Source organism: Liolophura sinensis, chromosome 7 (assembly GCF_032854445.1).
Source record: "Liolophura sinensis isolate JHLJ2023 chromosome 7, CUHK_Ljap_v2, whole genome shotgun sequence".
Lineage (NCBI taxonomy): Eukaryota > Metazoa > Mollusca > Polyplacophora > Chitonida > Chitonidae > Liolophura > Liolophura sinensis.
Genome location: NC_088301.1, coordinates 30612528 through 30631050, shown reverse-complemented (window position 1 = coordinate 30631050; position 18523 = coordinate 30612528). Strand labels below are relative to the sequence as shown.

General features: G+C 39.0%; 1 protein-coding gene across 1 annotated transcript; it reads right to left on the bottom strand.

Annotated features, from left to right (window-relative positions):
* Window positions 1-297: 297 nt before the first annotated feature.
* LOC135470838 (multidrug and toxin extrusion protein 1-like) lies at window positions 298-11638 on the bottom strand. The gene is made up of 15 exons (XM_064749884.1): window positions 11611-11638; window positions 10802-10901; window positions 10125-10167; window positions 8921-8965; window positions 8578-8675; window positions 8029-8126; window positions 7225-7338; window positions 6856-6923; window positions 6150-6258; window positions 4554-4629; window positions 4136-4205; window positions 2954-3086; window positions 2392-2486; window positions 1713-1809; window positions 298-626 (listed from the first exon to the last, which is right to left on the bottom strand). Exons 1-15 carry the CDS (start codon window positions 11636-11638, stop codon window positions 298-300), a joined length of 1503 nt encoding a protein of 500 aa, XP_064605954.1.
* Between the last annotated feature and the right edge of the window lie 6885 nt (window positions 11639-18523).

The window sequence follows — 18523 nt, the reverse complement described above, 5'->3', positions numbered from 1 at the left end:
GGCACGCTCCAAGAAATTATTGTAGCACGTTCACAAAATCTATCTTATTTACATTTGGCTTTATTTACACATAAATTATCACCGTAGGTTACGATTGAATAAATTTGCAAGAAAAGACCGACACACAATGTCAGTTTCTTCTTGCAAAATTTATTCAGTCGTAACCTACGGTGATAATTTATGTGCAAATAAAGCCAAATGTAAATACAGCACTACATTATTTAGCGCCTTGTCACGGCCTCTTCACATAGCACTGTATGAGGATCAAGTTCAAGTGAATGTCATTTGTGATTCCCATCATAACATCCAGTCAGTCGTGCTGTTGGTAATATTCAACGTTGTACAGTTGCTGCACACATCGTGAGGAAATTCTGGTGGGATGAAGATCAAAACCCTACAAATTATCCCGAAGGCAAACAATCCGAAACAAACAATACACGTTATGCCACGTATGACGTATAGTTTTCTCCAGTTCTGTTTGTCAGACTTAGACAGTTCGGGTTTATCCGGAGGTTTACTCGGCAAATACCGGCCACTCATCGTCCCGTAACTTCCGCTTCTGTCAGAATGGCGTTTTTTGCTTATTTCGTTGTTTAACGCTTCAGTTACCTGACTGGAAAGTAAAGCTGAAATAAACAGTGGAAGGCATGAAAAGTCTGAACACCAAAGAAAGGTTTTGTTGTGAAGTATTAGACATCTCTCTTTACAACTGAACTGGGTTTTAAGTTTAAAAACACATTTTGAGAATGGACATGACTGAGTAGTTAAAGCTGTTTGGTTTGTGATCCCTAACACGATTAAGCTAGGTGCGGTTTCAAACCCGACCTAGGACAGGGGATATGTGCATTCAAACGCTTTCACTGTTCGTGGGGCCTTGATGACAATAAGCTGTCGACGGCCCTTGTGTGGCCGTTCGCACGGTTGAAGTCAGTTGTCTTTCAGCAGTATGGCGTGCACAACTGTACGTCACACGTGGGACAGTTCATCAGTAACTTGTCAAGGACCTGTGGTTTACGCCGCGCAAACGGTTACCTCTACCCATAAAAATGGCCACAATTGTAAACAGTTCTTGAGCATGATATTAATCAGCAACCATACAGATAAAAGAAATAATAGATGACACTGGCGGGCATCGAGCGCAGGAGAACCTATTCACATCGTAACCTGTTCGTATCGTAATATATCTTCATGACCTGGATCACGAAGCTATGCTAGATTTAAATCTAAAGTTTAATCATTAAATTTGGTACGTTCCTTTCTGTCGTATTAGTTGAAATTGGTTGTACAATAACTTGAACCAAAATTTACGTTGTCAAGCAATATTTTAACCTCGTTACATCAAAGATAGCAATTTTAAAGTCATCTGAAATTTTGACTTAAGTCTAAGATTGATTTGTAATCCCGGAGCCAGGCCGTACTGACCTGTTAGGTTAGAGTTAAGTCCCCTGTTTAGGACTTGTTATTCACAATTATCGCTTCACGTTTCGTATATGGTACATGGTGATGTAGAATATACGTCGCTTTCAAAGTGGCAGATATCAAATATGATTTCCAAATATACGATTACGATATATGATTTTTTTTAACTGTTACACTAGGAAAACATATTTTGATCTCAGTGAGAATTATGTAATTCTCAGATGAATTCTTCCGCTGCACATAAAACATATCAATAAATGTATTTACTGCTAGTATTTACAGTGTAGGCCTACCAGCAGTTTCACTTGTCAGAGACGTTTCCGCATCACGCCCATCCAGTACCGATGTTTGCCGACTCATAGAAGCCTTTACCTTTGCCCTTATTTGAGCCTAAAATATAATTATGTGGACAATCAAATTTATTCCTGTATATAAGTAGTTTTGATTAGGTAAATGACTAAAGAACTCTATATACTCAGTGACAACATCCCGCCAAGTGCGAGGCAAAATTGTGGACTGTCACTGATGAGTCAACAACAACAACTGCCAGATAGCCAGACAAGGTAAGACATATGTACGATATTATTTTTCTTAAGTGAAAAGGAAGCCAAGAAACAGTTTTAGGCCTAAGTGTTCCTTAGTATTCTTTTAGTCCTTGTGACTTTTAGTCCTTGTGTACAGCATACATGTAAATTATATCTTATTTAAAGCGCCTGCGCAGAGTACAGCAATCTACATATTACACAACTTTATAGTTACTTGGTTCCTGGGAGTTTCTTTAAACCATAGCGTGTATTTCATCTCAGGATTTGATTCCTTTTTGCACAGAAATATACATAGAGATGTAAAGGCGGCTTCATCGAATGGGGAGAAAACTCACAGACGTCTTCTTAAGGACGTTTCACTTTCTTCACGGTATCTCCTTTAACATTCACAATTCAGGACAACCAGGAGCATAGTTGATATACAAACCTTTTCCGCTTCCGTTGCCCAATCAATTCGGTATATGATGGTGAAGAGAGACGTGGAGTTGATGGCCAGCCCGATCGTTAGTCCCCACCAAAACCCTGACAACAATACACACAGTCTTTGAAACGATCACATGAATTACTAGACAGAGGAGTTTCCCTACACAAGAATTCCTATCCCAGCTGTGTATTATGTTGGGTATATCCTTGGTGGTGAGAACATGTTAAAACCACTGCTTTCGACATAAGAATGACAATATCCGAAGTCAAAACGAAAAACGCACGCTTTTAAAACCAGCAAAGCAAAGAAAAAAACAGTTAAAATTCGAAAAACACTTCAAATACTGTAACCATGGGCAAAAGGAACAAAATACACAGTAAATAATATGAGTAAACGATTAGGGTTTCATGTCATTTTGGCAGTATAGTTCAGTAATATGGTGACAATGTTAAAAACCTGGAAACATGTGTCTTTCGACATGAGTATTGCAACACTCAAAATCAGAACACTTATACTCCTCGGCTACGTGTATATATTTCCCCAAAAACTAGTAATAAAATCTAACCTGAAGCATGCGCACTTGTGAGGAACATCAGAGGGATACCAATTGGCAGACCAAAGACGAAGTAACTAACAAACGAGGTTATCCCGCCAACTGCCTGATTTCCCGTGCCACGTATAATCCCAGAACACACATTCTACAACGGACAATAAAGCAAATAATTATGTTCAGAAATAATATTAACATCTAGAATACAGCTCATAAACAAACTGAGCTAGAACAAATAACAAATGGATCGATTTATTTATTCGTCTATTTGACTGAAGTTTTACGCCGGCGGCAAGCATTATGACGATGGTAGGAAAGCCCGGAGGAAACCTACGACCATCGGCAGCTTGCTGGTAGACATTCACAGAAGAAGCCAGCGTGAAACACACTAATCGATCTATGCAGACCCTGAAATCATGTCCTCAAATGAATTAATAGCATGTGTCTTATATTTCCAGACATTTACGAAGAAGAGTACATCGTCAAGATCCGAGGTCTACAATCTCAGTAGCAGGCTGATTCCCCAACGTTAAGTTATTATGAAATAAATTGCCTCATTATCTGCTTTCGTTTTACTGTGAAGGGAAATTCAAGTTGGTTCACACCAGCCTTGTACTTAGAGTGACGAAAATCAACTCCCAACACTCATCTCACTGACCTCAAGGCACTGTGTAAAATATGAACTTCATTTGGTTGAAACAGTTAAGGGTAAAGAAAACACTAAACTGAGGTACATATCAAATGAAAGAGCACTGAACAATGTCCAGATAAATAGTTTGATTTTTTTTTTAGAATTTTTCCAACCGAGTAAAATGTTTTCAAAATATCGGATTCTACCGTGGTCTTTTTGGACCCAGAGAGTCTGTGATGTCACTTCCACATTTTTTTGCTTGAAATAGTGCGTTTCAAGCAAATGTTTCGGTGAATACAATCATAGCTCTATATGTTTATGTATACCCATTTCGATTGAAGAAATCTAGCCGTTCGTGTGTGTTAAGTGGCAAAAAAGCTGATGTGGCAGAAACCTGATGTGACGTCACTGGTCAGAAAAAGCCGCCGTATAATCCAACGTTCCAAATGCAGTTTACTACGTTGAAGAATATGCTATCATGTATTACAGAGACAACATTTCTATGTTCAGTCACCAATTCCGAGCCGGCGACAATACAGTCCTATAACAACAAGTCCTATACTTACGCGAGTTGCACCGAAAAACGAGAAGAGCGCTAGGATGGGAAGCAGGTCTGTTGCCAAGGAAACAACGTCCCTATAATATAAGAGTGGATAATAATTTTTTGATTTGATCATTTATTTGATTGGTGTTTTACGCTGTACTAAAGAAAATTTAACTTATACGACGGCAGCCAGCATTATGGTGGGAGAAAACTGGCGGAAACCCACGACCATCCGAAGGCCGCTGGAAGACCTTCCCACGTACGGCATAATTTTTAGAGGATTTAACCGTTAAGGAAATAATGTCGTACAAGGTACAAAACGCATTTGGTTGTTCTTGTGACACCAGCCGTTTCATGGTACATATAAAGGACTGGACATGTCGTGATTCCTTTCGTCATTAGGTTAATTCTATGAGACCCTTTGTGGAATAAATACTTACGGATCGGTAGTGAAGAGATACGGTATGTAGGCTTTGAAGGCTAGTGTTATCACTGCCGTAATAAACGCCACAACCCCTGAAAACATATGGTTATATTTTTACTAACATTTCCATTGCTCCTGACATATATTTCATCGATGTACATACGGGGATATTTTTTTAATGAAAATTGGATAATTTATCAACTACAGGCCAGCATATGAATTGAGCCGAAAATAGTAAAATAATACTGTTCATACTGCTAGTTTCACTCAACATTCCACACTCTTACTTCGGTTATATTAAATTCTCTACCGTGCGCATAATTATTTCTGGGTGATCTGATTTATGGTTAAAGTGAACATGAAGTCTGCCACTACATATACATAGAAAAAATGATATAGGCGCAGGTATCATAGAAAAATATGTAAAAAATTCTATAAAGTATTGAAAGCCGAGAAGGTAAAGTTCAGCACTGGGGATATGGCACTGACGGACAATTCAGTAACCAGGTTGTAGAAGCCCTTATGAACTTGGCCAATCACTAGCGCTGAAAACGTCACGTGATAATTGGTTGTCACGTCAAAAAACCTAATAGCTCTCGATTGTCAGTGTAGTTTCTTATAGTGGATAGACAGATATCCATGCAGTAAATTGGATTTTACCGTTAGTTTAAATCTTCATCTGATGTATTTTGAACCATATAATTTATGAGTAGGGAACTGAGCACGGCTGTATGACGGGTCACAAAGCGTACATGTTGGGCAGGATAATGCAGTAACTTGTCAGGGTGAGCTGGCAAGAAAAACGCCTCGGGAGAGTCATTGCTAAAAAAACAATATTGTGACTTTGCATTATTTTTCCTTAGTAAAGTCCGATTTATTACGAAAATATTTCCCCAAAATCTGAATGAATGCTTAAATGCTTACACCCATGCAGGACGAGGACGAGCAAGACCGCTAAAATACGACGTTTGTGACCACGAACATCGCCCTGACCGAGCGAGAAACTAAAGAAACATCGGCCCTTTGAACACGGAACAGATCTGATACTCTTTGGTTCGGTATCAGGCGTTTTTTTTTAGTATTTTCTCATTGTCACATTGTTTAATACCGATGGTACGGGAGAGCTCCTAGGTTTTGTAACGTGACCCTAGATAGGTATAATATGGTAAAATGGCGTCACCAAATGAGTGGCTAGGTACTAACGATTGTTTGGTATTAATTTTGTTGACAAGCGGTGAAGAGTTTTTAAAATATATTTACAGCATTTCTGGAATACTACATTATTAATAATTTCAGCTTTAGTGGCTGACTTTATCTTCACTTTAAAGAAAACAGGAGTAAAGTTTAGAAACGCTACCGCCGTTCTTACAAGCTCCCTGACAAACTTCCTGACGTAAAGCCACAGCTGAATTAGCGACAGCTGAATTATAACCATGTTTATAGTTCCCATTTTTGTGCAAACAGAATATTTTGTAAACTAGGTTTATCAAAACAAAAAAAAACATGGAATTATCGGTTGATCTAAGATAATCCGTTCTAAAATATACACTTTCGTGGTAATGGTCTAAATCCTTGTGGCTTAATAATTAAATGTTCCATCAGTAAAACTTACACGCCACACAAAATGCTACCCTGGCGGCCGTAATGGCGTTTAAAGGCCTCATAGAACCGAGGTATCTCCCGGACCGATATGCCGCCGCTGAGCCAATCCCGATAGACATCTGTGCAAATAAGATATATAACACAGTCAGAACCAACACACCAAACAAGCTTCTAACACTCCACATAAACAGCGAAAAAAAGCATGGCGACTTTTCGTACTTCTGCCTAAAACATCTAAAACTTTTTCGTGGCTTAGAAGAACCAAATGACATGTAGTAGGCTTGCAACAGTTTACTGATGTCTGTATGAGGTTGCAGTGGGATTAATGATTTGTTCGATACAGAGAGAGCAATAAATCTAACTACCTTTCCCGACTCGGTAATATTTTGTCAAACAATTTTACACCATTGAGATCACATGTGTTTCTTATTTATTGGATTGGGGCTTAAAGCCTTGCTCAAGGATGATTCACCTGGATGTTTGTGATTACGGTACCAGAAGAGAAGCCACGCAATGCCCACTGGAAACCACCGCCTCTTGGACAAGTGCCTGAAAAACGCCCTGATGTACAGTCGCAGTTGTAACGGCAACATGACACCACTTTTGTTATGGGCTGAGCAGGTTTCGACAGAGGCAGTTAGCCTCCAGCGTTGGCACATTGGTGTGATCTGAACACGTAAAACATACCTTTTGCCACGAAGATAAAAGAAACTCACCGCGGAATAGAAGCCCCATAGCGTCATCAGTATAGTGGAGGCACCGAGTTCTGTTGCACCGAGAATGCCTATAAACATAAATAAAACGTCGTAGGTTTATAATCTCAGGTAGACAATACATTTAGCTGAGCGTGGTCCTGTCACTAAAATTAATCCGATAACCAAAATACTTGAAAATCGTTTTGGAAATAGTTGCTTGGAAATCTTCTGATATATATCTGATAGTTCATCTTAACTTTAACCATGAAATGTCGTATTTTAGAGATAAATTTGCTGTTTAATATGCTCATTTATTTATTTGATTGCTGTATATAAGTTTTCATCATATGATATATGCACACCATACTGGTGGAAGACAAGTGATCTTACCCATCAAGAATGTACCGACTTCAAAAGCCCACCATTCCAGGCAGATCATCATGATGCTGGATAAACCCAACTTGAAAAACTGTCCCCAGTCCTTGAGGGAACTGCGCGAGAAACCTGCACGACGAGAAATTACAAGGTGGATGACCCTGTTCTGGAGAAACATTTGACGGTAACTCACAAAGGCTAATTTATCCAATTATTTTGTTTGTCTTTAACGCCCTGCTAAAAAATCGCCAGTTCAAGGAACCCCACTATATTAAAGGAAAAGTTAAAATATCGACGAACTTCTGTGGAGAACAGAGTGAAATGAAAAAGCGGTGTTACCGGAAAGAATCTGGTATGGAAATCGGACCCAGCGCAAACAACTCTTTATCTTTATCTATATTAGACACTGTAGAATGGGAAAAATCACTGTACCACAAATACAACTTTTTGAAAACTTCTGGAGAACGGCGTTAAACACCAATTAAAACAAAGACATACATAACAAAAGTGACTTCCAGCCTTATTATTGCGGTACATATTACACATTGCATAACAGGTTAAGGATTGATATCGCCATGTGTCCGTCAGAATTCACGCATGAGTTCGGTGTAGTTGCAAAATGTTACTTATTTGAAGGCTTAACAATTATCGGCTCTAACTCATCGTAACACCTGTTTAATACAATTTAACTATATCATTACCGCATTGTGACACAAAAGTATGTTCCAATACATACTACTACTTCTCCAAAGGGACTTCGTTTGTTCACTATACTATGTGATGTACATGTATATCTCTTTGGTAACGTTATTAACGTACCTCCCCATGTTCCTTTGTAAGCTCCCGATAACCTGGCATAGAGGATGGTGAAGAAACCCAGACAGAAGTAGGCCACCACCTGAGATACAGCCGATCCTCTGTATGGAAACATAGAAATATAGATCTGACAAAAGATGTCTGGGGAAGGGAGACCACTGCTACGCGAATGTACGTGTAGAGGCTTCATCGGGTTCCCGTCTCCAACAATATCGACTTCAGTTAAAGAGCCTCACTCTCCCCACTACTTTGATTTTGAATTTAAAGTACACATATAAAAACCAGCACAATCCTCAATATTACCCGTCTTGCAACAAATGAATATCGAATCCACTTGAAATTCTAACAATTTGTAACAATTTGAGTGTGTGTGTGTGTGTGTGTGTGTCACCCGGTTTCTAAGCCTGCCTATACAGGGGTATTTCAAAGCAGCCTGCAGATATATGCTGTTTACGTTTTGTCAGGCGTAGGAGCTAATTTATTAATATTTTAACATATTATTCTGTGCTGCTGCGGTGTACATGCTCTCTGGACATTCTACAGCGCACTCACTTGAGTCTGAGATTAGCTGGGTAGATGAGAACGTACTGGAGGCCCACGTTAATCAGATTACAGACCACGCCAATAATCACGATCGGATGGACGACACCCTGGTACAAAATATAATGGCAAAACCCTAATAATTTACAAAATAAGTACACAAGATACCAACAAAAAGATCAACAGTATTTACATATGTTTTGGCACAGCGCCGTCATGATGGCCGAATTCAAACAGTTTCCATCAATAAATAAACAACGTTTGTCAGTGGATATACAAAATTGTAATACATACGTAAAATGCAGAAAAGTTCATATTTGGCATAACCGCAGTCAGTTCAGAGAAGTGAGCGTACCTGTACTTGTAGATACCTGGCCGACAGCTGATACAGAAATATGAACTGGAATATAGAAATATTGCAGCGTAAGAGAGTCACATCTTAGAACCACAAGACGACATTCCAAATTAACAAATGATAACAATCCCATCGAATCCAAATACAACAAGTGTGGACTATCGCCATGCAAAGTGGTATAAAACAAGATTCTCTTCTTTCAATGCTAAAAAAAACCCCCTAGGAGTCCTGAGTTTTGAACAGTGTCCTTGTTGGTATTCTAGGCACAATCTAGGTCATACATACACAGTATCAATCAACAGAACCCAGGAGTCTCACCAGTGCGGTCGCTGTGAGTTCAAGTCCATCTCATGTTGGCATCCTCAAACGGATGGTCGTGGATTTCCAGTGAAATATTCTTGAGTAGGGCGTAAAACACCAATCAAATAAATAAATAAATAAATAAATAAATAAATCATACAACAGATCTGCTATATGCCATTTCACAATGGTTTGCTGAGAGCTTTCCATAGAAATGAGTTGCCAACTCTAATCACATTTTACAACAAAATTCACAAACGACATCCCAAAACAATGAAGAAAAACTACCGCATGTACCTCGACGAACTGATTTTCTAGCTGATCAACCTTCCTGGACAAAAATTTGAGTCTGGAACTTTCTTCTATCTGATGACAACATCTGCTTTTATTAGTTTCACTATACGATGTTTGCCCACACCTTTGTTTGGTGCTCCGCGAGAGCGTTCCGCTGAACTGTATGACTTTGGCTGAACAGTAGTTCCATGCTATCTAGATACAGAGTCAGATGTCATCATATTGGAACTACCGTGAATATTATATACAGAATGGTAGGAACGTAGATCCCAGGAAAGACAAAGTCTTAATATTTTCGCACTAAATATTTAAGCTATAGTGTAATGCCATTTTCCAGAATTGCGCTGTGCACGGATTTGCTATTGTTTATGAAAGTTTTGTTTATAAAACGCTGAATCACGGACTGAAGCAAGTAGAGAGTTGTTCTTAATCAGGTGATAGCTGAATGGCTATACTACCTTCCTATACTGATATATAAGACCTTCATTGTTTAGCCAGAATTTGTAATGCTTGAAAATGGAATAAAATTAAGACTGTCTTTCATCGCACCGAGGTTCCTACTACACTGTCCGAAACCTGTCGGAGGACATTCTGAATCTTACGTATTTACCAACAAGGCTGGCATGAAGTAATACAGATACTCCTCGGTGTACCTGAAACAGACGAACCATGCGTTCAAATTTCTATGGATAAGGACGTCTGGTAAAATGCAATGTACAATTTCTCCAGAGAAAACTTACGCAAATCGTTCCCCTGAAAGACAAAGTTGTGTTCAGTGTTTAGTTGTTTTTCTGTTTATGATGATTTTGATGCCGTCCGAGTGGATACGACGGTTATACTTGTATTAATTACGACGTTATGGTTTTTGTTGTCCTCGCATAATGAAGTAAGACGAATTCAGAGCTACGTTATTATCACTTACGGGAGCTCTGTTTTGAAGACAGGACACTTTGGGCGACAGGACAGGAACAATTGAGTTCCTGATTAGTGAATGTAACGACTCAGAGCTGTTAAGTGGAAGCTGAGCTGGAAACATGACCAACCGGCCTCGATCAGATATAGACTTCTTCATCTTTTAATAATAAACACATAAAACAGGGGAGTCTCGAATTCGAACTCTTTTATCGTTGAGGGTAGAAAAAGTCCAGATGTATCATGTGACCTGTCATGAAACTCCGAATAAATAAATAAGTAAACAAACAAATAAATAAGCAAATTAATAAATAAATAAATAAATAAATAAGTAAATAAATAAAATAGTAATATGATGAAGGAAGGTGGTCTTACAACGCGACTAACGGATCCTGACCCAGGACAAGCAGTATTTCATTGGTGTTCACAAGAAGTCCCCAGGATACAACACAGCACAGACTGGACACGTACACGGCTAAAACAGAGACACAAAGATTGTATCCACAAAGTCAGCCCGGCACTATAACCACTAAGGACTGTAATAAATTGCTCCTAAATATTACCTGTAATAATATTAACATGACATGATGGTTTATGTAGGAGTGTAATAAATGGCACCTAGATAGAATCTGTAATCATATGAAAATGACAGACCTGTTTGAAGATACACTCCTACTTGAAGCTTGTTCGAGCTGCCAAAAGACTACAAAAGAAATGGAAATGTAAGGAAATATTTCGAAAATTTCGGAATTATTTAGAAAACAAATGAACGTATACCATAAGACTGACATGAGCACGAAAGTCTTCCTTTTTTCAATATTCCCCTCCTTAGATTACGATCGTATAAAGTGTGACATTAATTCCACCAACAGATTGGAATAAACTGCCATTAATGTGATTTCAATTCATTTCTCTCAAATTTGCTGAATTAAAAATATTCACATCCTTGGATGTCATGTGTTAACTGTGCACCAAATTTAATGATTAAAGTTGACCATAAGAAAAAGGAGCATGACAAAGATACACAGATAATTATTCTTCGTTAACAATTAATGTGCGTTGTACCTGCTGCATTTAGAAGATTCTCAAAATGATATGACTATACACGGAGTTTAGTGCCAGTTGGGAGCGTGGATTGGAGTAAAACTGGACCTTAACAAACAGGTTAACTTGACACAACTCACGGACACAGAGTGGCAAGGAAGTAACCATATCTCTTCAACTAACTATGCTGGATAGTTGATAATTAATGTTATCGTCTATCGTGTATTCGGCCGACAGAATGTAAAAACCCAAACCTATTTGCTTCATTAGAGTATAAAATAACGGGCAATCTTCATGTACATCACATGATCTACCTGCGAAAACAACGTGTCACAGGCCGCTATAAGTCCAATACCAATGGAGGTGCCTATAACGTTTGCAATCTGAAATTATTAAAATATTAAAGATTATATCAAGAATCAAGTCATAAATTTCAAAACACCAAGACATGACTCTCAAAACACCAAGTTATCACTCTCAAAACACCAAGTCATCGCTCTCAAAGCACCAAGTCATGCCTCTCAAAACACCAAGTCATGCCTCTCTAAACACCAAGTCATCGGTCTCAAAACACCAAGGCATGCCTCTCAAAACACCAAGTCATGCCTCTCTAAACACTAAGTCATCACTCTCAAAAATTAAGTGATGCATTGATTCATGACGATTTCCTATATCAGAGAAAATCATAAGTGCCATTAGTTTCTTTGATGTACGTATCATTATATGAAATGCCACAATAAAATACCTCCTATCATAACGATAATTGTAAAAACATAGAAGCTGCCAAAAAGCTACGCGCATTGGCTGAATGCTACAAAATTCTGTTTTGTTCAGAAGTGGATAATAATTATAAGCTGTCATTTTCAGGCAAAATACACAATGAAAAATTCAGTATGTCAGTATTCATGAAAAAAGTAGTGAAATTCAGAAATCTGGTGTCACCAACATATTCTACCTATGTGTTTCTTTTCAAGGAGGGCATATAACTTTTTTAAGCACTGCTGTACATGTGAAGGAAAAAATAAGCATTTCAGTATGCTGCATCAAATCAAAAGCCTATTATTGAAACAATCACAGAAAAAAAACTTGTTCTAGTATACATGAACAATTCCTATGAAGAAAAATCATCAGTTCGATCAGGCGTGTTAGACTTGACTTTACCGACAATGCCATGGCAACAGAATCTAGTTCAATCTTCCCGAGGTGGCCGGAAAACATGGTTGCCATTGACCGTATGCTTGTGTTCAGGAGTGTGCTGGCAACCTATAATATTGAAAAAGTTTACACCTTATCATTCTTATTACTATTTCCAAAACATTCAAAACTCTTTTTAATAAAATCAACCATAGTATGTGGTTTGTCCAGGTAAATGCATGTGGTATGTAAGTAGCAAATGCGAGAGTATATTATGAACAGATTTCCAGATTTTAATATTCATCAATTTCTGTTAGGCAAAATATTTCTTTATGTATCGTGTTGGCTTAAGTAGATTCTAAGGTGAACTTGCATTTACATTTAACAATTCATAATTACATATGAATATTTATTGATTACATATTATTGTTGAATTTAAGTTTTTAATTTGAGCTACTTTCCGATAATTAATGTTTCATATGATTGTTCTCCGTTCTGTGCATGCAGGCAGAGATATGATTTAGAAATGGACATGGAGTATACATCGTAATTAATAAAATAAAGCATTAATAATAATGAAAAAAATACACGTATATCGATTATGATCCTAAGGAGAAGAGCGTTGGTGCAGCATTGCTTGAATCCCACTTGTGGGACTTTCAAGGTAAAGCAAAACATAGCCTTATCTAAAATACGTACCATAGGCCAGGAATATTTGAGCAATTCCAACAGTTCATAACGAAACCCAGTCGGAAAGATTTTTTGTACGAACGTCTTAGGCTTTCTGTCCGAGCTAGCAGATTCTGTACAGAAGTGAAGAAAATCTGAAGTCTGAAACGTTAACTGAATATACGTAAATAAAACAAGTACATTTAGCTATTTATTTATTTTTATTATTTATTTGATTGGCGTTTACCCTGTATGCAAGAATATTTCACACATACGACCGCGACGAGAATTGTGCTGTGAGGAAACCAGACAGAGCCCTGAGGATTGAATGAATGAATACTAAGAATTTAACGTCGTACTTTTCAGTGATATGGCGACGAAGAGTCATTATACTGTGTCTTCTTGTGGCAGGGCAAGTCCATGCCCTCAAAGCGCTGCCTCCACTGAAGTATCATGCCGAAGACACCAGACATGACATCCCACCCAGTCACATTATACTCACACCGGTCTTATTTCCTTGCTCTAACCTCTCAATGCTGAGCGCCAAGCGATGAAGCAACAAATACCATTTTTAAAGTCTTTGGTATGACCCGACTCGGGTTTGATCCCGCTCTAACAAGGCCACCGAAGCCGTCCCAAAGCCCTGAGGAAACCGAAAGACTATCCGCAGGCTGCTGGCAAGCCTTCCGTTGTCTATTTAGCTATTTTGCATGTGACTGAAGATTATATATATATCAGTTATATGTGGAATACTTATACAGATTTGCAACAGATTTATAATGCTGCCTCACTGGAATAACATGACAAATCCGCCAGACACCTCATCCAGTAAGAGTATACACTGAAATCTTATGTTCAAGAATACCCATCTTATCTAAGCACACAAAAGATATACTGCGTCGTCTTGTGGCAGAGCGCGTCCATGCCGCCTAAATGCTGCCGCCACTGAAGTACGGTACCGAAGACACCAAACATGACACGACACCCAGTCACATTATGCCGACACCGGACCAACCAGTCCTCTTTCATACTGTATAACCTCTCAGCGTTGACAGCCCAGCGAGGCAGCAGCAAGAACATGCACCCTACGTTAAAGTTCTAGGTTCCGGGTTTGGTCCCAGGTCTCCCGACTTCGAGACGGACGCTTTAACTATTAGGCCACCGTTCTCGAATCGGTCTGTTGATTAGTAGGCGAGTAGGAAATTAAATACTATAGGTCAAATACTTACCTCCTAGACTGCTGGTTAAAGTAGTTTTGTTCTCTATCTCTATCTGGGATTTTTCCGTTTTCCGTTGAGTCGGCCTCTGTGTTGGATGCACTCCATTCTTCACCACATGTCCATTTTGTGACTCTGTTTTGTATGACGTCATTAGACGTTTACGTTTAGAGTCTATCATTTCTGGGCTCTCGTCGCCCAGTCTTGCGTACACCATTTTACCTTAAGTGGATGAATACACAAAGTATCGTATAAATCCAAACGTCCCACTTTCAGACTAGCCTAAATATAGACTATTATGTTTCTGGAACTGTGAAAATATCAGTGAATCACAATATATGTCTTCGCGTATCTCTTCCAACAGCCATTAAAGAAAAAGTACCATGCACAACTTACATTTCCTGTCATGTCCTTGCGAGCGGGACTAAACTATGGACCGAAATTTTTACATAAAAGTCCGTCACAGTGCAAGATACCTCGGTGCACTGAATAAAAAGACAGCTTTCGAAACAAAGTCATTAACTGGCACGTGAACGGGCCCTTTCGCGAGAATGACGAAACTAATTTTTTTCATTAATATTTATGAGACGCCAAGTGCCTAAAGTAACTGTGCTTGGATTTGCCCTGTCGTGTGAGATACCGACGATTCTACGCATTAAAGTCACCTTATATCCACTTCATACCTTGATAAGAACAAACACGCTACAAGAAAAATGTACGAGCACGCAAAAACTGTCACTTCTTAGTTCAACAGCTATAGCAACGTCCTCCAAATCTTGCATCTAAGGATAGGTAGTATGACAACTCAGTTGTTGTTAATTCTCCGAGAAAATAAGGCTGGTGGCAACAATAGAAGAGGTAGGTCTGTGCCTGTCTCTCCATCCACAGCTGTGCTATGGAAAGTCTGAGCAATACATACACCAAACATAGGACTCATGTCCGTCCATATGGTGTACGTGAGGACGCATTCCTCGGCCTATATGTGAACACCAACTGTACACCCAACAACAGTCATGTTATATAACGGTATCATCTCATGACCAGCTGATTACAATTAACAGTTTCTACATACAATGCAAAGTCAATTTGTAACGAATAACATCGCACAGATTCACCAAAGCACTGCATTAAAACGACACCTGTTTATTAATATGAATCCCATACTCAAGTACTCCAGTCGTATAAGTGAAATAACACCTATCAAATAAATAAATAAACACAGTCAAATATTTTCAGCCATAGGATGGTGGGCAGTTATTAAAAAGATATACATGTAGGAAAACGTCTGGAAATAGATATCATCACATTATGAATCCTCTTTCGACTTAATTATGGTAGACATTTGTTTAATTTTAACATTATGACTTATTTACCTTCAGATAGTAATTCGGCCAGACAGTAATTAGTAACTGTGAATATTCCGCTTTGCACAGGTGACGAATTGACGAATTTCGTCACGTAGCCTACCGAAACAAAGTCCCACCATGATCTGAATAAATTAAAGCAACTAATCTACAGTTTGTAGTGTACAGTATAGGGTATGTATGTATGGACAATAGGACCATGTGTACAATTAATACACATAAACACATTTGCATGCTATAACGCCAGCGAATTTTTATTGGCTTCCATGCTGCTTTTTCTTATTTCGCTATTCTCACAGCATGTTTTTCGAATCTGAAGAAAAACTATTAGCGCGACAGCTGCATAATACACGTGTGTGTATTGTTTGTTATTCATAGATTTAATTGCACATGTACAATCCTCACATCACTGGATTTTGTCATTTATTATGTCTCATGGAGTTGTAAAAGTACTACTATAACTGGAATTGCTGAAATACGAATTACAATATGTATACCACGTTACACTGTTTTGTCACTGCAAACGGCCATGAACTTCATAATTTTGAACAGAAATGCCATGCATAGTATACAACTTCATGATTTTGTGTATGTGCGTGCGTGCGTGCTTGGGGTTTAACGTCATACTCAACATTTTTTCAGTTAAAAAATGCCATACATTATATAAAACTTCATGATTTTGGACAGAAATGCCATGCATCCAATTGAAACCGGAAAGTACCGTGTAATGCACTTAAAATCCCTCGACCTTACATCAAGACATTTACAAGGGAATGGATGGACGGATATGGAAAAATAAGACAAGGACCCTGAAAAATAAATTGGGGTCGTCATTATGACAAAGTATAATTGTGGTGAACTTAAGTTCAAGAGTACTTACCGGGAAATGGGCAGACGGATTAACGGTTGGTCATGGAACATTGAAATTGAGTTCATCTACATGCCTAGGTTTACATGATAGGTATGTTTAGTCTTAACATTTGTTTTAATGTCACTGTATATTGAATTTGATGACTCCCCATTTTTCAAGTAACTCTAAACCACTGACGTCCATGTATTGCAACTAACATCACTGCATTTTATTTTACCTAATTCAGCTTAAGCCAAGGTCACGAGAGGCAGGAGACGTGTATATTGTGAATTTCTAAGTATGTTATTGCGGTCAACCGATACTCCAGATACATGTTTCAGTAGAAGGAATATACGGTTGATTGATCGAATGCTGTATAGTTCAGTTCTGACACCATCCTATAATCAGAATAAAGCAATGAACAGACACCAGTAGATGTAGGTCCAATCATAAAGTCATTTATTGATGTATAATGTAATGACGAAACATCTTCTCAACTTATTAAATCGTCTGGCACCCTCTCATGGAGACTTCCGCTGGCCCATATTGTTCATACCCAGTTCATTTCCAACCAATGTTCTTATATGGTTGACCTAGTCAGTCGGTTGTGTGCCCCTGGAATATGCCGACATCTATACCGTACAAAATTATAAACGCAACACTTTTGTCTTTGCAATATTTCACAAGATAATGCTGTGATTTTTGTGAATATAGCACCAAGGGGTGGCCAAGAGCCCAACCCTACACCAGTGTACATTTCAGTCTCAAAAACCAAAATGTTGTCGATTTCAAGGCTATTCATCATTGACCCGTCAGACAGGTGTGGTCCTATCCGTAGTATTCATGCAGTGACCTGTAAGGTCTGGCACTTCTTACCCTGAGGTGTACAGCTGTACGGACTGGGTTAATATTCACGTTCGTTGGCTGTTGGTACGATGGTGGCGTGTTAGCCTATGTTTTCAGATGAGTCCCGTTTTGAGGCACACATAGCCGATGGAAGGCAGCGCTATGCCGAGGCCGCCGTCGTACGCAGGGTGCAATACGATGGTGGTGGGCTACTTGTTAGGTCGTGTATAAGTCATGGTCATTGCACGCGACTTCACTTCATTGACGGTACCGGTCAATATTTCTTCTAAATTTTGGGACACCTTGTCTGCTCTTTTAGCCAACATACATGTAATTCTAGCAGGAATACTGAGTTTTTTTTTCCTCACAAGGTTATATCATCTAATGAACAACATACTCATATATTCACTTTTCTAAAAGGCTGGTGAAGAAATGTAATATTCTACTTTCAACACTACAAATATCTGTCCCAAATTTTTGAACAATTAATGTAACTTGAATAAGGTAAGATGCCGTGATGAAATCCTGCGCCCAATAGTCGCCCCATTTGTCCGCGCCACGGGGTAACATCTCAGCACGGCAATGCCTGTTCCTATGCTGCTGCTGTATGCAGAGAATTTCTACAGCCCTGAAAAGTTCTCGACTGGTATGCGTATTCACCTGGTCTGCTTCCCAACTGAACACCTGTGGGATGTCCTGGACCGGCGTGTTCGTTGGCGACTTCCACTTCCAGGTAACATCGCGGAGTTGCGTTTGGCCCTCACACAGGAGTGGGAAAACATTCCGCAAGTCACAGTTGACCATCTTAACAGGTTTATGTGTCGACGATGAGTAGCAGTGCCGTAGGCGAACGGCGGACATACTCGGTACTGAAGTGTGGAATTTTCCAAACTGACCCCACCCCGGTTTCCTAACCTGCCTCAGCGTTACCATCCGTTGTCAGTTTCCATCAGTTATGGAAATGTATTGCTAA